This window comes from Arvicola amphibius, chromosome 4 (assembly GCF_903992535.2).
Source record: "Arvicola amphibius chromosome 4, mArvAmp1.2, whole genome shotgun sequence".
In the NCBI taxonomy this organism is placed as follows: Eukaryota; Metazoa; Chordata; class Mammalia; order Rodentia; family Cricetidae; genus Arvicola; species Arvicola amphibius.
Window position 1 is genome coordinate 58657943 of NC_052050.1, and position 20813 is coordinate 58678755.

General features: G+C 43.8%; 2 protein-coding genes across 3 annotated transcripts in view; one reads left to right on the forward strand and one right to left on the reverse strand.

Moving 5' to 3' along the window:
• The window catches only part of Ttc19 (tetratricopeptide repeat domain 19), a 32938-nt gene extending 26155 nt beyond the window's left edge, over positions 1–6783 (reverse strand). Inside the window, exons 1-6 of one of the 2 annotated variants that reach the window (XM_038324756.2) lie at positions 6584–6783; positions 6401–6504; positions 4705–4815; positions 4234–4272; positions 3460–3516; positions 2720–2781 (exon numbers count right to left, since the gene is read on the reverse strand). In XM_038324756.2, coding sequence (XP_038180684.1) covers positions 2720–2781; positions 3460–3516; positions 4234–4272; positions 4705–4815; positions 6401–6504; positions 6584–6764 — 554 coding nt within the window. In that variant the 5' untranslated portion in view covers positions 6765–6783. The remainder of the gene's footprint in view (positions 1–2719; positions 2782–3459; positions 3517–4233; positions 4273–4704; positions 4816–6400; positions 6505–6583) is intronic. The other variant, XM_038324757.2, reaches the window with a different exon arrangement.
• Positions 6784–6860: 77 nt separating this feature from the next.
• On the forward strand, positions 6861–20631 carry Zswim7 (zinc finger SWIM-type containing 7). Its single transcript, XM_038324759.1, has 5 exons — positions 6861–7006; positions 10994–11015; positions 13388–13490; positions 18712–18816; positions 20232–20631. Exons 1-5 carry the CDS (start codon positions 6931–6933, stop codon positions 20346–20348), a joined length of 423 nt encoding a protein of 140 aa, XP_038180687.1. The 5' UTR covers positions 6861–6930; the 3' UTR covers positions 20349–20631.
• The last annotated feature ends 182 nt before the right edge of the window (positions 20632–20813 follow it).

The following is a 20813-nucleotide window of genomic DNA, read 5'->3' on the forward strand; positions in this document are numbered from 1 at the left end:
AAAGACCCTGACTAACACAGAAATTGGTACCAGGACCATGGAGTATGGCTGACAGATCTGACCACGCTGTTTTGGGGACAATTGTGGAAGGACACTGACGCTTGAAGCTGGGAAAGCCACTCAATGCTCAGAATTTAAGAGGCTGCTGTGGGAGCTTGGGATGTGGTAGACGTGCAGACGAATGAGGCCTGACTTGTGACGTTTCCAGGGGAAACAAGGACTGTCAGGGCTGTTTGTGCGCTATTCTGTAATGAGACTCTGTGGTTTCTCATCAGCTGGAGCTGAAGAAGTAGCTGTGACTAACAAGAGACCAGTGCCATTGGCATAAAGTGAAGCCTTTGCTTTGCTAGAACAAAGGCTGCTTAGCCAAAGCTGAGAACTAGGGGTGATTTTACCACCAGCATCATTGAGGTGAAATATTCTGAAACTGCTTCCTGAGGGTCACCACACAGAAGCTGTGGTCCAGATGGAGCCAAAGCTGTATCTCATTACTGACAGCCAAACTTGGTAAGAGTCACCCAGGTAGTACTGGTTTTGAAGGCATGCAACGGTCGCGGGAAGAGCTGAGGCTCTGGCCCTGCACGACATAGGGGGAGTCCCTGCACATGATGAAAGGGCAGGCTCAGGTGCAGTGGAGACCCGAACCATAGGACAACTGCCAAGGACAGGAGGAGCTGTGCAGTGGAGCTGACCCAAGTTTATAAGCTATGAATGCAGGGGAGGAAGAGCTAGGGCTGCCCAGCCCATTGGAGACCAGAAGATCTTGAGTCTCAGACACAACAGCTATTTATACTTCTGAGAAGAACTGGGTTTTGCTTTGCTTTGATCATAACCATGCCCTGGTTCTTCCCTCTTAGAATAGAAACTATGAAACTTACTTTGGTTTTACAGAAAACCACAGTTGGATATTTTAAAGTGATTGGATTTTAAAGTATTTGACAATTTTTTTTTAGACTGTGCATCTTTTAAAGTTATGTTTTAGGCAAGGCGTGACAGTACACACCTCTAATTCCAGCACTCAGATAGTAGAGGCAGGTGGATCTCTGTGAGTTGGGAGGCCAGCCAGGCTTATTTTGTGAAGTAATATTCACATGGCATATTGGGGACCAGCACGAAAGGAAAGGTTATGACAAGGGGTCAATCATGCTATCTAGTTTATCAATATGACACAATCTAGAGTTAAAGAGGGCTCTCAGCTGAAGAAATGCCCCATTAGAATGGCCTGTAAGCAAACCTGGGGGGGGCATTTTCTTGATTGATAATTGACATGGAAGGGCCCAGCCCACTATAGGCAGTGTTACCCAAGGCAGACAGTCATGGGGTATATAAGTAAGCAAACTGAGCAAGCTAAGAAAAGCAAGCCAGTAGGTATCGTCCTCTGAGGCTCCTGCCTCAGTTCCTGCCTAAACTCTACCATGGTGTCCCTCAATAGATTGTATTTTATTACAAGGGTCATTAAAGCCTCATGGGCTGCTAGCTTTTGGCAACATCTAAACTGTTTCCTAAAACCTTCTATGTAGCTGATGGGCTTTTTCCTCTTTATAAGAATTAGGGTCATTTGTGGTAGTACATGCCTTTAAGCCCAGCACTCAGGAAGCAGTGAGACAAGTACAAAGTTTGAGACTAGCCTGGTCTACATAGCAAGTTCCAGGATAGAGTCAGGGCAACAAAGAAAATAAAAATAAAAAAAAAAGAAAAGAAAAGAAAAAAGAAAAGACTTTAAACTCATCTACCATTTTTAAACCTAATTCCTAACTTCCATATCCAGAATTTCCTCTCCTACTGGCTCTATCACACACCAAAATCCTACTGATGATTATTTTCACATACTCTGAAGACATTTAAACAAAACATCTAATTCCACTTAGAGCCACTTGTGCTGGTTAGTTTTATGTCAGCTAGATACAAGCTAGAGTCATCTAAGAGGAAGGAACCTCAACTGAGAAAATGCCTATGTTAACTGGGTTGAAGATGAACATGTAGGACATTTTCTTAGAGACTGATGTGATGATGCCACCCTGGACTGGTGGTCCTGGGTACTATAAGAGAGCAGGCTAAGCAATGCAGTAAGCAGCACCCCTCTATAACCTCTGCATAAGCTCCTCCTCCAGGTCCCTGCCCATTTTGAGTTCCTAACTTGGCTTCCCTCCATATGTACAAACCAAATAAACCCACCCTGCCTCCAAGTTGCTTTTGGTCATAATGTTTTAACACAACAAAAGAAACCCTAACTAAGACAACACTTAATATTTTCTAGAATGGATAGTAAGCTGAGTCAGAGACAACCCAAACGGAATTCTCACCACTGAACTTCATACTTAGCTTCCTCTTTTGCTGGCAGTCGCAGAGTGGTTTCTTCAAGCCTGTTATGCTGTGGTGCTTCTTACGCTGCTCCCTTTGCTTCTAGGAGTTAACTACAGATCTAACTGTCCCACTTCTCATTTCAAGCAAGCGTCAAATGCTTGATTAGTTATCACAGTACAGACACAGGGATAGGGACTGTGTTCCGCTCAGGTAAATGGAAACAGAAGGAGAGAAACTGGAAAGGCCTCAAAATTACCAAGATGAGAAATGAGACACTTTAAGTATAACATTCAATTTTTGGAGACCTGGATGATTGACAGGTAAATTAAGATTATATAAAACCCCAAGGTCTGAGTGTTCTGCTCATCACTCTACTACCTGGCCACTGCCACATCCATTCTCTGATCATACTTACTTATTCTGAGCGGCATAGATACTGGCCAGCTTCAGAGAGATCTCAATTATTGCATTGTCTTCCTGTTGGGATTTAAAAAAAAAAAATTCATGAAAAGTAAAAATGTCTTATGGAGTATTTTCAACTTCTCTACTGATTCTGGCTTTAAAGCCAGTCTTTCTTCCTTTAAAGGAATTAACCAACTATGAATTCTTTGGCAATCATCATTTGGAATCAGTGAAATATTAGCCATTTTTTTTTTTTTTACAGGTCTAGGGGTGAAATAACCATCTTTCTGTGCTAGGTCTGAGGCTCCAGGACACCCTGGTTGGTTTTTAGGTAACTAGACACAAACTACAGTCATCTGAGAATAACTCAATTGAGAAAAATGCCTCCAGCAGACTTTCTGAAAGCAAGTCTGCAGGGATTTTATTAATTAATGACTGATGTGGGAGTGTCCAGCCCACTGTGGGACTGGGTGGTCTAAGAAAGCAAGCTGAGTGAGCCACGGGAAGCCAGTAAGAAAGATTTCTCCACGTCCTCTGCTTCAGCTCCCATTTCCAGGTACCTACCTAGAGTTCTGGCCCTGACTTCCCTCAGCGATGGACTTTTACCAGAAAGCTTAAGATGAAATAAACCCTTTCTTTCCCAAGTTACTTTTGGTCATGACGTTTTTATCACAGCAACAGAAACCCTAAGACAGGGAGCTCTCATTTTGTTAGCGGCGTCAATGAGGAGGCAATATTAGACAGTGTCCTTACCTGCTTCATGCCTCCTCCAAGCAGGTAACTCATTGTCGCTTTAAAAAGTTGTTCTGCCTAAAAGGATAAAGATTTTTTTTAAAAAACCATCTACATGTGACTCGATTCCAAGTACCAATCTTAGGTGCATGCGTGAATACATCCATACATATGTGCGCACACACGCGCGTGCACACACACACACACGGATATGCAGAGCACTGAGACTCTTATAAAGGGATCAAAGGATCAGGGCCTCATCTCTAATCTGTACCTTAAAGTACCCTGCGATGAATGGAAGCTAACTTGAAGAGATTAATCACCTGAATTAGTGTGACAGATTGCAAACTGTCCTGTAATATTCACCCTATCAATTAAGTTTTCAAAATAGCCTCGATTTTTGAATCAGCCTTCCTTAGTTAGGTGTGATCATACCACAAATTTAAGTTCTAACTAACAGTAACAGGCAGAGAATGTCAACACCTTTAAGATATTTCATAAGAATGTTACTTGCACCAAATTCTCTCCTTTCCCCTTCCCGCAGGCTGCATGAGTCAGCTCACTCGTGGCAGATGAAGACATACTTCAAAACGAACCCGACATTTTTGAACCACACAGAAATGCCTAATCTACTTGTAGATTTTTACCTACTTGTGGACTAATCAATTAAAAAGAAACACTAGTATCTTGAGTAACTGTATTTTAGGGACCTTTCTGAAGAATAACATATCTCCTTACTGTTACAGTTCCCTTGAGGGGTTACCACTTCAAGATATCACAAAGTGACTGACTTACATTTTCAAGTTGCCCTCGTATAAATGCCAAGTTGGCCATCTGAAAGGAAATTATAAAGAGCTGTTCAATTCAGAGCACTTCAATTTACACTGACTTAAAAACCTTTAAGTAAGACTCTTTCCTGCTTTAACAATCTTAAAAAAAAAAAGTTCAAAACAGAGAAAATGTCACCAGTTAATCTGCTAGTGGCTCAGTACAGCAATACTGAGAGAAGCCACAATTTTATTATATATATTCTACTGAAAGCAAATTAAACAAATCTACTCATCACTGAAGAGAACACTAAGATATCTGTTTCTGGTCTGAAATTATAAGTGACCCCATAAAGGATACAAATATTAAAACCAAAAGAAAACGTAGAAAACAAAAACCTTCGGGACATCTTGAGAGTTAGGAAGATAAACTAGGAGGAGCACTAACTTCAGCATCCACCCTTCCTCATCAATAGCTCAAACTGGTCAGAGGAGTTACCAAGTCGTAAGTGTAAGAGATGGCTTTCTTGTTATCACTCTGATACGCAAGGCGAAGAGCATCATGCAAAATTAGTTCCGCCGCTTCTGGCTCATCTTTCATGATGCTCAACTAAAAAGAGAAGACAAAGGAAACGTTATATGAAATGTAAGGAAAGCAGATGTGCATGCTGCTACAGATTAGCTACAACACAATACATAGAAGAAAGTCATTCATTCATTATGTACTTATTGAATCCCCACTATGTCCAGGTACCATGCTGACAGAAAAGACAAGGAGAACAGACTCCTTGCACGTAGGTATGCTTATACAACAAAGCTTGACTAACAGACCAGACAGAAGGAATGTGAGCAATCTTTATTTTTTTCAGGAGACAGAGACCAGACTGACTTCACGCCCACAGAGACCTAGCTGCCTCTGCCTCCTGAGTGCTGCGGTTAAAGCTGTGCAGCACCTCGCCTGACGCTGTATTTACTTTATAAGGAAGCTACTTGCCTTTCACCTTCTTTTCCTCTTTCTGTAGATTATAAGGGACCATGTAGGACATGTAGGCTTAATTAAAACTCATGAGGAGAGCAACAAAGAAAAACACCACAAAGTGAACCAGGGATCTCACCTAATGGGAATCAAGGAAGTGTTCAAGAAAATGAGAGTAAAAATGGGGTAAGGAGGAGTCAACCGGACAACAAAATGGACAGAAGAATGGCCCCAACAGAGATAAGGAGTGAAGCTCCTACGGACGGAGAAGAATGGTTCCTGGGAAGAAATGCAAGGAAGGACAGGTGGAGCGAGGACAGTGAGTCAGAGTCACTGCCACTTCGGTCACTTCCAGTCCTGCAGCCCATGACAGGTTTGTGTTTCCTCAGACACAGGGAGAAATCGCTCAATGATCAGGCAAGAAGGCACTATGCTCTGGTTTACATTCTCAAAACATCGCTTGGGCGGCTGCACAGAAAAAGAACTGCAGTGGAGCAAGGGAACAGGACCACTGTGAGAAAAACAGGAGAGATGGGGTGGAGGGCTTGGAAAGATTGGAGAAGCGTTTTGATTTTGATGGCACTGTGATTATTGCTGTGTAACTGGGGATTATCAACAACGCACTTTAAGAACCACGACGGATTTTTTAGGCTGGTTTTTTCGGGTGGCAAAGAGAAGAGTGTTTAAGAACATATTTAGGAGGGGTCATTTAAGAACAAGCACTTAGTTCGGAACATGCTAAGTCTGAGGTAGAGACACAAGAGAGACAACACATGAAAGGCACACTGCAGTCTGTGAACAAGAATTTGGACGTTGACGGCATTAAGTCGATACTGAACCCATTGGAACAGATGAAATAAACCTGGGAGTGAAAATATAAAAGAATGTGGAGAAACAGATTTAGACGTAAGCCAAGAGACATAACAACACTAAATTGCATTTTCGAGGCGTCATACATATACTATGCACAAAATATCACTTCGGCTTGGCTGGTTAAGCTGATTAAAACCACCCCCGCAAAACATCCCCACTCAGAACGTTCGGACAAAAGAGAAATGCGAGGGTGCCATCTCCACCTGCGCTCACGACCACAGCGGTTTTACGGCAGGATTCACCGCGGACCGGTCCGGACGGATCCCAGCCTGGCACCTGAGGCCAATCCATCCAGATCCCGGGAAAGCGGAGCGGAGAGCGCGCACGCCCGACCGAGCTCCCTCACCTTGGCTCGTTTCAGCAGCTGGATGATCTCGGCCTCCACCTCGTCTGTCTCGTCCTCTTCCGACTGCTCCGCCGCCGCTGCGGGCCGCGAGAACCAGGCGAGCGCTGCGAGAAGCGGCTCAGAGGTCACCGGGACCAGCCCGCGCCCCCGCCCGCCCGCCCCGCCCGGGAGCGCGCCGCTCACCTGCCAACAGCGGCAGCAGTCCCTGTCCCCGCGCCGGCGTGCCTCGGCTCGGCCTCCCCTCGGCGCCCGGCCCCGTGTCGCCCGCCCGCTCCGGCAGCAGACGCGCGGCGCATCCTCCGCACCGCCGGCCCGCGGCCCGCAGCAGCGTCCGGCCCAGACGCCAGCGCAGCAGCCGGAACATACCTCCGGCGCGTCCTCAGCGCTCCGCCAGCCGCGACTGGCGCGGGACGCCCCGCCTGGCCGCTTGCGCGATGACGTCTGCTGACGTCACGCCGCCTCGCCCCGCCTCCGACCCGGAGCGCGTGAGGAGTTCGCGGCGTCCCGGAGGAGAACGCAGGCTGCGTGCCATGGCGGTCACGCTGCCTGAGGTTGTGGAGGAGCTCCTGAGCGAGATGGCTGCCGCTGTGCGGGACGGCGCGAGAAGTATGGCCCGCGGGCTTTTTATTCTTACCCCGCATGGTTCTGCTTCTAAAGCCTGTGCTCGTTAAGTTGTTTAAACACAGGAATTTGAGTGATAAACGTCAGATTCCGGAGCGAGCGCGAGCGGGCCGGGGGGGGGGGGGGGGGGGGAACCCCGGGTGCTTGAAGAGATCCTGTGTGCACCCTGGGTGTAGGCAAGGGCCAGGGATTCGGAATGGCATAAGCCTAGACAATTTTGAGTTACTCAGAATCTTTTTTCACAATCCGTGATGCAAAATTTAAAAATAATACTCTCCTAACAAAATACTCTTCCTATACTTTGTTTAGAAAAATATTCTAGAGTCACAAAACCTAAACATCTAGCAGTTGAAAAATACTTTTCCCCTGTGGCCAGCAGAGGGCGCCCTCTGTCTTCAACGAAAAGACCAAACAAGATGATTTTTTGCATACCTCTCGGTGTAGAGGAGGATCTACTCTGTAGCTCAGCTACAAGACGGCTTGCGTAACATGCATTGAGCAGAAGACCAGGCACAAGGCTGTAATCTCCGCCCTTGGAGACAATAGAATCAAAAATTCAAAGTCAGCCTCAGCTACATAGTGCTAGGCCAGATGGGCTACTGTAGGAGACTGTCACAAAAAGGAGGGAGTGTCGGGAAGATCCTTTTAGACTAATTAGAAGCACTCTTGTCAAAATGGCACCTCAAAATAATAGATTAGAGTTCAAAACCGCTACTGTTCATTCATTGTGCTCTGTGAAAGGGTTTGAGTTCCTGTTTTAAAGGGATGAGAAAAACAATGTTCTCATTTTGCTCTTTTACATGTGTATAAAAGATTCGATCCACCAGGTATTCAAACACGTTTTGATTGCAGAAAAGTTGGGGTGTGTATTGTGAGCTCTTGCTTCCTGGATTTGACCATAAATGTTCGGGGTTTTACAGACCCCTTGCCAGAACTGGATGTTAGTGAGAGTGGGTTGATCCATTTGCTGACAACTGAAGGGGGATGTCACTGACATTTGACATCCCTCGGTCAGGATAGAGTCCTGTTTACTTTCAGTGACGCTGTTTTCTGCTGGTTCGAAATCTTGGCTCTTCCTAATCCTGATTCTTCATTGGTAACCTTGCCGAAGAAACGTCCAGGTTGCATGTGCATGTTGTATGAACTTGTCGGAACTGAGCCATATAGGAAGCTATGGTTTCCTTTCCCGTGTAACTTGGTCTTTCTGTACTATAACTGTCTTAGCTTTGTATGCTTACTTAAACCCCAATTTTTTTTTGCCAGTGTTACAAATCTCCACTCAAAACGTTAAGGTTAAAAGGCATTTATCAGTTATACTTTCCCTAAAGAAGTCTGTTCAAGAGCCTGCTGACTTGCCTCATGTGAATGGGCTGGTGTTGGAGGGGATTACAGTGATCTTCCTCGCTGTTTCAGTCCTGGGAATTCTCTTTACCCACTTTGGTCTTATGTTTAGCATAGCCTGTAAATTTCTTTCCTCTCATTTATTCGTGTATATATCGTTTCCTGTCTTATGAAGTACAGTACTTCAGTAGGTTCCTGAAGGAGGCATGTACTGGATTTTTGAGGCTTTGAATGTCTGAAAAAGGTTTCTCTACTCTCATATTTCATTGAAAGGTATTAAATTACATGTAAGAAAGAACATTTCTTCATCTGAAAGCATTATTCCATAACAGTCTAGCATTTTGCATCTAGCATTGTTCCTGAATTTTGTCTGTGGCCTTTATTTCCTCTGGGTGTTGCATTCCTACGTAGGCACCCATGGAGGACTGATGATGAATAGCATGATATATGTTCTTTTTCGAAGATCACGTGTAACCATACTTACCTTCCTGTCTACTTTAATGTGCTTTAAACCAACTCGAGATTCCTCACAAAAGTTGGCCTCTGCAGTGCCTGTGCTGTAGGTAGATGTTAGCCCTTGTTGCTTAGGGGAGAATGACCAAAGAGTGACATGGGAGGCTCGGGGGTGTGGGGTGTTGGGAGTGCTGGTGTCTGTTTCCTTTTGTTTGGTCTCTTTGTAGCCCAGGCTGGCCTCAAGTTCAGTGTTCATGCCTAAGCCTTCTGAGTCTCAGTTACAGGGGTGTATCTGGCTTTTCAATTTCTTTTTTAAAATTTTGTGTGTATGGGTGTTTTGCCTGAATGTGTATCTGTGTTATCATGTGGAGTGCAGTGCCCTCGAAGGCCAGAAGATGGCATCAGATCCTGTTGGACTGGACTGTGAGGGAGTTGGGGTGTGAACCCTGCTCCTCTCTGGTCTTAACTGCTGAGCCCTCTCTCCATACCCTCAATTTTTACCTCGTGTTAATCCACGGATGTTGATCCCATGGGTGTGGAGAGCCAGTTATATCTTATTTATGGCCTTGATTCTCAGTCTTCTGATACGATTTTGTTCGTTTTATTTTTATTTTTATGTGTATGTGTGTCTGCATGTGTCCATGTATTATGTGTGAGGAAGCCCCCAGAGGCCAGAAGAGGGTGTGGGATCTGTGGCAGTACAGGCAGGTAAGAGCCACCCAGTATGGGTGCTGCAAACCAAACTCCAGCTGGCTTTGAGAGCTACAAGCTCTCTTAATGGATGATCCATCTCTTCAGCCCCTGATTTTGTTTTCCACTCCATCCTGCGGGTACTCTTGATGGACTTGATAGATGTTTTTTTTCTTTCTAGTGTTCCTATCACTAGGTTATGAAATGTCCTTTACTGTCCCTCTGCTTCTTGGGAACTTCCTTCAACTGTATCTTGTGGATTTTCTATGAGGTTTGAATTTCTGATGTTATATTTAATTCATACTGTTCCACTGAAAATGATGTTGTCTCCATGCCTGTTTCATTGCATTAGCTGGTTTGTTTTGATATTAGTAATAGGCGGTGGAACCTTCCCTCTGGCCAGTGTTTCCTCTCAGCAGATTGCTTTCCTTATTTCTGTTCTCTTTTTACTTTGTAGTGGTAATTCTTGTCACGTTTTAGAGGAGAAGCCTCAAGCAAGGACTTATAGGTGATGAAGGTCACTGTAGTTCTCACTGGGTTCTTAGCTGGAGCATCCATTCCAGTGCTGTCTCCTGTTGGCTTGCTCAGATTCCCCAGTCTCTGGCCCAGAAGGTGATACCTGGGAGAATAGCTCAGTGACAGAGGAAAGAAGAGGAGGGTTGACTGCTTATCTTACAAGAGCCGTGATGGGAGGAGAGCAGCAAGTCCCTGTTTTGGGTGTTTTCTCCTAGCCCCGAAATCCTCTATTAGAGCCTCTTTTGAGAGTCAGTGGTCATCTGCCAGAGTGAGGGAGCAACAGCCACCTACAGCTAAAAGGGAACTGGGGTTGATCTTTCTTTCTGTGTTGTTGCTGTTGTTATGATGATGATGATGATGATGATGATGATGATGATGATGATTACTATTATGACATAGTCTATATAGTCCTGAGTATTCTTGAACTCAATTTGTAGACCAGGCTGGCCTTGAGCTCACAGAGATCTGCTTGCCTCTGTGCTGAGATTAAAGGTGTGCACCATCATGCCCAGTGGAACTGATCCTTCTTAGACCACTTTCAGAGAATCTTATTTTAGAGTTCCTGCCCGATCCTATCTCCAGAGATCTCTAGTGTCATGAGTTTTTGAGGTTTCTTTTGAGGGGGCTTGTGGAGGAGGGTAGTAGGTTCTGGAATATGCGTCAGACTTCTGCTTGGTTCTCCCTACTGCTAGCTTCAGGTTCAGGTTGCTAGGGTCTGGGAAGTTATATTCCACTTTTGTATCAATTTCCAGTGTATTTTAGCTGTTGTTTTCCCCTGCCTTTCTCATCCTTGGGAACTAATGATTTTTTAAATAAGTAAATCCTTTTATTATTGTTTCAGTGGGGTTTGGGAAAGGAGTAGAATTGGCTACAAGGTTCTGTTTACATCTTATGTGGTGATTTAGTTATAGTGGTTGTAAGAGCTTCATGTTGGTACCCACTAGTCTAACTATTCACTCTTCCATTTTACAGTTTCTGATGAACATCTCTCATCGTAAGTACATACTCTTGTTTGATTTTTTAAAAGTTACCATGTTTTAAGACTCAAATCCTTTCAGTACATTTCTTGGTTTTTAAAAAATAGGAAGAGGGCTGGGGACATGGCTTGCTGCTATTCCAAAAGACCCAAGTTCCATTTAGAAGATGCACTGCCACCTATAACTCCATTTCTAGGAGATCCAATGTCCTCTTCTGACCTCTGTGGGCACTGAAAACACATGGCACACAGACTTGGATGTAGGTAAAATTCCCACACACATACATTTTTTTAAACATTAAAATAGACATGGTGGCACACTTGTAATCCCAGCACTTGGAAGGTAGACGACATGAGGACCAGAGGAGAGCTTCAAGGTCATCCCGAACCACACCAGAAGTTTGAAGTCATCCTTGTCACCTCCATGGGCTCCCGTACACACAGTGCACCTCCATGTACTCAAGCACTTCACATAAAATAAAGCAAATAAATCTTTTTAAGTAGAATAAGTAGGAAATAGACAAATAATAAAAGAATGCAAATAGCCAGAAACTTTTAGGGGAAATGATATTACTAATAATCATAAAATGCAAAATAAAGATAATTTTTTTTCTATAAAGCTAGCAACCACAGAAAAAAATGTTGACAAAATATGGAGAAAGGGACATGTAATCCCTTGCTGGTAGAGACAGTAGAAGGTAACCTAGTGTCTTAGTTACCTTTCTACTGCTGTGACAAACCATCACAACCAAGAAAGAATATAAAAGAAAGCATTTAACTGGGGGCTGCGTATACTTTCAGAGAGTGAGTCCCTGCCCATCAGGGTAGGGAGATGGGAGCAGGCAAGGAGACATGCACGATGCTGGAGAAGTAGCTGAGAGCTTGCATCTGACGCACAAGCTCCAGGCAGGGAGAAAGAGCTAATTGGGAATGGCGTCAGGAAACCTCAAAGTCTGCCCCAAGTGACACAACTCCTCCATTGAGGCCACATCTCCTGATCCTTCCCAAACAGTTCCATCAATTATGGCTCAAGCAATTCATGTATATGAAATTATGGGGACCATTCTCAATTCAAACCACCACACCTGGCAATCTGCAGTACAGCTTTCAAACATACATGTTCTTTGACGGGGATATTCCACTTATAAGAACACTTCCCAAGAAAGTAACTGTGCTGTTCCTAAATATCTTACAACTAGCAGATTCACCTAGTGCTGAATCTGAGAACAGAACAACCTGGAAACCATCTACTCAAAAATAGTTTAGTGAGAGTAAAAATAATTCATTTTTACAGTAGAGATTTTTTATAGCCATCAAAAGTAATAGAAGAAATATTTACAGTGTTTGAGAGATGTTCACTGAAATCAAAAAGTAGACAAAGCCATTTTAAAATAATTGAAGTTAGCTATGGTTATCTCTGATTAGGGTCTTTATTTTGTTAATTAAATAAATCTTCAATTTTGGTATAAGAAATTCAAAAGTGTTTCTTCTCAATTCTTCCTAGTGATTTTGTGTGTGAGACTGATTTATGGGAAAATGAAGTAATATAGCTGTTACATTTTAAACTTGATAAGCAATGCTGTATGTGCATAGATACATATACACACGTGTTTATACACAGTCATTCCGTGAATAATAGCATACAAAAAACATTAACAGGAAAGAAACCAGTAATTAGCATAAAATCTGCTGCAGATGTAGTCAGAGGTAGAGTGTGTTCTGACCATGTATGAGGCCCTGGGTTCAGTCTCCAGTGCCAGAGTGGAGAGAAAGGAGGGGGCTCAGACAGAGGGAAGGAAGAGAAAAAGCAAGTGCTTGCCCAAGAGGTGAAAAGCAAAGACGTGTTTGGGTGTTTTGTTTGCATGTTTATCTGTGCACCACATGCATGCAGTGCCCATGGAGGCTAGAGACAGGCATTGGATCTCTTGAAACTGGAGTTTACAGATGGGTGTGAGCTGCCATGTGGGTCCTGAGAATCAAACCCAGGTCCTCTGGAGAAGCAACCAGTGCTCATAACTGCTGAGCCATCTCTCCAGCCCAAGTCCATGGGTTTTGTTAATATTTTTTTCCAAATTAAAATTAGTTTGTTTTTTATTTAAAGTCTGAAGATTGGTTAGGGGAGGCAGGTCTGTTGTTTAAGCACAGGTGCCTGAGTACAAGCCCAGCACCCCTTAAAAACCAGCTGTGCTGGCTGTGCTCCTAATCCCAGCGCTAGCCTCCTGGCAAGTTGCAGGCCAGTTAGCAACCATCCCTAAGAGGATGGCACTTGAGGAATAGCACACTCAGGAGGGTGTAGAGACTAAGGGGAGCTCAGCGGCACAGTGCTTGCCTACCATGTATGAGGCCTGTCAGGATCGACCCTTCTAACCCAGTGTCCTTGTATTCCCTAGGCTGAAGTTTGTGTTTGGGTCATCGGCCATCCAGGCCTTGGATTTAGTTGATCGAGCGGCTGTCACTTTAATCTCATCACCCAGTGGAAGGCATGTTTACCAGGTAGAAGTCTAGAGGTGGGGATAATCCAAATGGAAACCCTTAGGGCATAAATCTTCTCACAATCTCTGTGGAAGCTGATGACCAACATAAAGTATGGACATCCTGGACCATTAAAAGGCTTTGACCCAACTTAGTAAAGTTAACATAATCATAATTTAAGATTTGTATTTATTTTAAATTGATAAAACCATACATTTATGATATACAAAATGTCTTCATATATGATCCTTTGAGATAACTTCATGCTATTGACATATCCAACTGTCTCAGACTATCTTACATGCCTACTTCTTTTATGATGAGAACACTTAAAAGCCCATTCTCTTAGACATGTTCAAGTCTGCAATACATTGTTAGTATAGTCAGTAAATCTCCTGAGTTTATGTCTCCTTCTTCAACTATTTCCCTAATCTCTCCTTCTCCACCCTAAAATGCTGGGTCACCACTATTCTGCTTTTGCTTCTATAAGCTGGGTTATTTTAGATTCCACATAAAGCTCACGTAGTATTTGATCTTTCTATACCAGGCTTGTTGCACTTAACAAAGTATCTCCAGGCATTTTAGAAATTAAAGATAAATATGACTTGATTCTACTCAGCAGCACTGTATTAAACTAACAGTGGTGTGGACAGGCACTTTTCTCAAGTATTACCAACCTTTGCTCTCTTGTTGATAATGGGGCAAGCGTGCACACATGCATGTTTATTGACATTTTCATCCTGTTCATAATCTCATATTTAGAGGAAAAAACCAAAATGCTTCTTGAGGTTATTCCATATGTACAGATTAATTTTGTCCGCACCGATCTTTCTAAACTGTTGTCAGAAGTATTTATGATGAGTCAGACTCCTGAGTCTCTGTGGTCCTGAGTTTGCCCCTTGAGGCTTACAATAGATCTGCGATGTGACAGCCTCTTACCATACTCTTATTACTTTCATGCTATTGATAATTCTCAGCAGAAGCAAAGCCAAGTATTTCTTTTGAAAGAAACTGAGATGCAGAGGGTAAAGCAACAGTCAGTCTGGCTACCTCACACGGCCAGACTCCCAACATGAGACTAGAAAAACTATTATAAACAGTAGGCCGGCATAACCACCTGCACCCAGGCTAGCTTCACAAGACAGTGGTAAATGTGGCTACAGTTGAGGGAGGGGCCTCTTATGCACAACGCTGAAACGCTGGCAGTGGTGAGCCAAGTTTGTGTGTGGCTCAGAAGGGTTAAGACGGACACCATCCGTGGGTAGGGACATTTTTTTCATTGTTTGAATTCTATCTTCTAGTGAATGTCTCAGAGCTGAGACTAAGTTGCCAACTCTTAATTCTTAGAGAATGATTTGAACAAAGCCTGCTCTGACAAATGCATGTGTCTACTTATGGATCAACTTGCCATCCGTATTGTAGCTGACCTTAATTGACCTAGAAGATCATCATGTGTTTCTTCATTAACAAAATGAAGTGTTGGATATATTTACAGTTTTTGGATAAAACTTTTCTACTCAAAGGGGAAATTTTCTCATGGTGGGTTTATAGACGAATAATAGTTGGAGCCAGTGAATTTGTTTCTTGTGTTATCTTTTTGTATTTTATATACAAAAAGGACCCTTCCAGTCTCATAGAATTTTGGTTCCAGGGCTGCAGAGACAGCTCAGCTGATCTGGGTCCAGTCCCATTACACACACGGCAACTCACAACTGCCTGTAACTCTAGTTCTGGGGATCCGGTGCGTCTTCTGACCTCTGTGGGCACCAGCCATGCACATGGTACACAACACATAGGCAAGTATGACACTCTTACATATAAAATAAAAATAATATAAATCTTTTTTTGTTTGTTTTTTGAGACAGGGTTTCTCTGTGTAGCCATGGCTGTCTTAGGACTCACTCTGTTGACCAGGCTGGCCATGAACTCAGAGATCCACCTTCCTATACCTATCAAGTACTGGGATTAAAGGCATGTGCCACCACCACCTAGCCTTATAAATCTTTTTATTAAGTTTCAAGTTAAGAGACCTTTTTTGGTCTCAGCTCCATTATTAGCTGACCAGAATAGGCAGACTTCTCATTGTCCCTCAATTATGTGATCTGGCTACTAGCTAAAATTTTAAACGTCTTGTTTAAAACAATTTGAATTATTTTTGTCGATATGACTTTCTTAATGGTTGTCCATCATATCCTTTATTATGTTGCTCTGTCATTAAAAATAGACTCCTAGCTATGTAGCTGTCAGCTTCAACTTTGACTTGAGTTGAATGAGACTAGAACTCTCTGACAGATATCACATCAATCTTATGGTACATTGTGCAGTCATACAGTAAGACTCAGGGTTCATTCCTCAGCTCTGTAAGGTGACAGAAGTTGAAGCAGACGCTGCCTTGGTGCCCAACTAGTAACCTTTCCATGAGTCAACTTTTACTCCGTAGGTCAGCCCAGATATTTTCATTATCCTTCAGGTGTAATGTGTAATTATTTTGAAGTCATTGTTTTGTTGCTGTCACCTGAGCTGCCTTTTAGACACTTTCAGCTCACTTCGGAAGGGGCTACTTCAGTCAGGAAAGGCTAAATGCTGGCAATCTGAAAGACTTACAGAACAAGGTTTATAACTTACCGCATATCCACAGGAGGCAACTGTAGTTCAACTCCTAAAACATCTGCACTCAGGGACCCCAGTTCTGAAGCAGCCCTCTTGGAGGACACTGAAGAACACGGCATACTACAATCTTTAACAGTTCTGCTCAGCCACTCACATTCTGTGAGCTACCACAGCTCACACAGCCAGTCTGTATCAGGATAGGAACGGTAAACCCTTTTTCCAGAAAGAGGCAGCAAACACAGGAAACAATAAATGCAGCTTCCCAAATGCAGTAGCTACAGGGCCTGAGGTGGTTATAAGGTGGTTGCTCTGACTGGATGGTGATGGGGTCACTCTCCTTACAAGCTACCCCAAGTCACTACAGACTTCCTGCCAGAGAGACTCCTGAGAGTCCAGTCCTGGTCTTGAGTGTGTTCTTTCCTGTTTACTTTTTAAAAATCTCCATGCAGGGGTGGGAAAAGGAGGGGTGAGTAGGGGCACATTCCAGCCTATGCTGTGAGTGGAAGAACTCGGAGCAGTTCCGGTAAGAGAGGGTCCTTCTTCCACTGAAGAGTGAAGACACTAAATTAAATTACCCCTAAGGCCAATTTCCAGTTCTAAACATTTCTAACTCAGATTTTTGCCCGATTGTTGGGTTCATTAGTTGTCAACTGCTAGATAAGGAAGAAACAAATTAAAGCACTTACTGTCTTTAGAGTATCTACTGCCCCAGGAATTTGACCAGTTTACTTTGAATCTCAGGCAGCCTTTTGAAAGCATAAGGCAAGGGGACCTCTGTAGAATTTATCCCTGTCCCTAAATCACCAGGCTTTGGTTCAACATAATCCAGGAAGCATTCTGATAGATCTAGGACCTGGAAAGTCCTGGAGGCTTTGCCTGTTTGAGTCTAAATCTAGAAAGAAAAAAAGGAACATTAAAGGTATATTCTTTGGTAGTCTGAGAGCCGATGTCTACCATGTCATTGCTGAGTGTGGGTGAGTTTTCTTGAGGGTGAAGTGGGAAGCAGTTGGCTCTAATGTCCGTTCATTCTTTCTAGACTCACTAGGGAAACTGTTGGTGCTCAATGCTGTTGGTGTCACATTCATAATACAGCAAACCTCGGAACAGGAAGTGTGTAAGGGTTAGTTTTTAATACCTGATTTAAACTATGTCTAGGTATGGCAGAAGGACATTCCTGGTCATCTCAAATCCCCCATAGAATTCTGCTTAATCAACAAATTACCAGAAAAGCTTATCATATTAAGCACTAACAGACAAACAAGCACAGCACTTGAACCTATTATTTCTTCTAATTAAGGTCTTACCTGTTACTTGTTCTCAGGTTGGGGCAGAGGATCCTGGGAATGCTTACATTATAATCTTAACAAATCCTGACTTTTTCATTTAGATTGCCATCTTAAAGCCTAAATTTAATTTGAAAGCCTTGTGGCAAATTCAGATATGACAGTCTACTGTAGAGTAATTGAAATGTTCTTACTTCCCTTTGATGGTGATGATCTACTTCATTTGGGAGCTAACTCAGATGTAGCCTGTGTTAACTAGTGTTCATCACTATAATGGGTATCTGTTATAAGTCATTGTGAAGGAGAATGGGTTTCTATTGGCTAGTAGTTTCAGAGGTTTCCACCCACAACTGCCGGGCCCTGTTGTACTGGCCTAGGGCAGCACAGTACGTTACCTTATATTATCGCAGGAACAGGAGGCTGAGAAGGCCTCTTCACCTGGCAGCCAGGAAGCAAAGACAGGAAGGCTGGGATCCCCGGGTCTCTTGCAGTGGCATGCCCGCAGCAGCCTAGCCCGGTGTAACTGTACCCTGCCTCCTAAAGGTTCTACCACTTCCCATATGCACCAGGAGAGCAGTCAAGCTTTTAACACATGTGCCTTTGGGGGACATTCAGAATCCAAACCATAGCAAGCTGCCAACAGGAAATGCTTAGCTACTTGGTGGTGGAGTGGTTTCTCCACAAACTGGTCCAATCACACCACAGGCAAATCTTGTTTTCCTTTTACGTTTCCTTTGTGTTCCTTTTGACTGTCACCAAGAGTATTTGTTGTACTGGGCCTCTCACCAACACCCACGTCTGTGTCCTTCTTCCATCCCGCTGGATGAGCAGGCAGATCTGAACTTGTTCCTTTCCTGAGACCTCCTTCCTGAGCTGCTGAGTCATCCCTCTCCCCTCTCACACCCTTTCTTCTTCCTTCATCTGAGAGCCGCTGTGTTCCTGCCTCCCATGCACTCTGCTCCTTTCCACACTCTGGGAATGTAACAGCAGCGTTAGAAACGTCCATGCATGCAGCCTCATACTACTGGTGAAGGGCCCCACGGTAAAACGCACACACGCTTTTCTCCAGTCCTTTTTAGTCCCACAGGCTGAGACCCGCGCATCACAGAGAGTAAGAGGCTGTGTGGAAGATGAATTAGACCAAAACTCTTGCACCGCCTGAAGTCCTAGAGTGCTGAGGAGAGAAGAGTTTGCACACCGCAGGAAGAAAGCTTGTGCTTTACCTTTTGTATAAACTCCACTGCAGTTCTTCACAGTGATGTCATCAGCAACTCTCGGGCACTGAGTGAATCGTCAGGAACCTGTACCAGGAGCAAACCTTCTAACCCTGTCCATCCTCCTCTTCCCAGGTAGTTGGGAGTTCTGGCAAAACATACACATGTCTGGCTTCCTGTCATTACTGTTCATGTCCAGCGTTTGCCTTCTCAGTGTTACGCAAGAGTGACAGTCTGCTGGTAAGAATGGGCTCTTGGGCTGGAGAGACAGCTTAGAGGTTAAGAGCAATTCCCAGCAACCACATGGTGGCTCGCAACCATCTAGAATGAGATCTAATACCTTCTTCTAGTCTGTAGGCATGCATGCATACAGAACACTGAATATATAATAAACAAAACTTTAAAAAAAATGGGCTCTTGCCATAGCACCCAAGTTGGGAGAGAAGGCCAGAGTCATTTCAGACTTTGATTGCTACTTACATTTTTGGGGAAGGGGTTCCATTTTTGATACTTCACCAGATTCCTGTTTTTTGTTGTTGTTGTTGTTTTGGGTTTTTTTTTGTTGTTTTTTTTTTTTTAAGGTTGTAGAGAAGGTTGTGGGGACAGTAAAATAATCCTGGAAATGAGTGCTGGGAAAGTAGACAGCCCAGTAAAGAGAGAACTAAATAAAAGGTGCTCACACCTCATTCCACTGCTTGTAAAGATGGCTTTGGCCTCACATTCATCCTATGGAGCAGGAACATCTCCATCTCCATCTCTGCATCTTTGTGAGTCCAGACATCAAGTGAGGACAGCATGTCTGCATACTGCTTGTTCCAAAGAGAGAGAGATGCACTACCCTCCTCTGCTAAGAGAAGGTGGTTAGTCCTTAGTCTGGCCAAAGTAGAGAACAGTCAGGTTCGCCTCATTCCTTCCCTTTTTTATTTTTTAAAGATTTTTTTATAATGATTATTTTTATTTTCTTTGCACTGGTGTTTTGCCTGCATGTTTGTCTGTGTCAGGGTGTCAGATCTTGGAGTTACAGACAGTTGTGAATTACCATGTAGGTGCTCAGAATTGAACCCCAGTCCTCTGGAAGAACAGTCGGTGCTCTTAACCACTGAGCTGTCTCTCAAGCCCCCCCCCCTTTTCTTTTTTTATACTATTAACAGCTAAACATCTTGAGAGTTTGGTGCCAAATTGAGCATCTCCATTCATACACCCCACTAGCCATGAGTGTGGTGTATTTCACCTATATAATGACAGGATTGAACCATGGTCCTCTCAGGATCCAATGCTGTGTTCTGTGACACAGGTCTAATGGGGTCATCACCACACATTTGTGTGTATGTGAGAATTTTCCCTATGCTCCTTCCCCACCCCAGAAGACAACAATGATTAAAGTGAGTACAGGCTCTGCATGCTCATTACAATGAAGTTTGAACCTGCTGGGTAGCTATCAGATTTGCATGAGCTCCCTTGTGAGGAACGCCGAGCAGTATAGAGCCTCAAGGACTGTCAGCTGTGCTGTAACTACACGCTGAAGGCAAGGACGAAACCAGCTGAAAGCATGGCAAAGTCTCACTCTCCTCCTTGCATGTGATAGTGAGAGGTTTGATTAGACCGGTCAGACATGATCCTGCTTGTTCCTAACAAGTTTGTGTTTTGTATTCCAGTGTAAGCATCTCCTGGCGATTTATCTTAGTCAGGTTATGAGAAACTGCCAGCAGCTCAGTGTGTCAGACAAGCAACTGACGGACCTGTTATTGATGGAGAAGACACAAGAAGCATAAAAGTTTCAAGACAGAAGCCTATCAGGAAACTCATTCAACACTTCATGGTTCTCAAGGTGGAGAAATAAGATACGCTTCCTGACTTGTTACTGTCACTTTGCCCTCATAGGCTGCAGGATGGGCTTTGGATTGGCACTGTAGGTTGCAGAGGGTTCATGTGTGGTTAAGAGCCCTGTATGATCTTAATAAGAACCAGCCTCTGAACCTCACAAGTAGAAATGTCCCTGGGTACAATTCAGTATTGTTGGCTCAAATAAAGCCCCATACCATGTTGTGTCTGCAACTAGCTCATGTTACTAAAGTGCTAGTGACTGTAAAGGTGGGATGGTGGACCAAACTGAACAGGGCAAGCGTAAATGAGAACATTAATCCTCACGAACGGACGGGAGCAGACATGCAGCTAAGTGTGAGATGAGGGCTCTTCTGCTGCGCTCATCTGTGTGCTGGTACCAGGGCAGCACACGG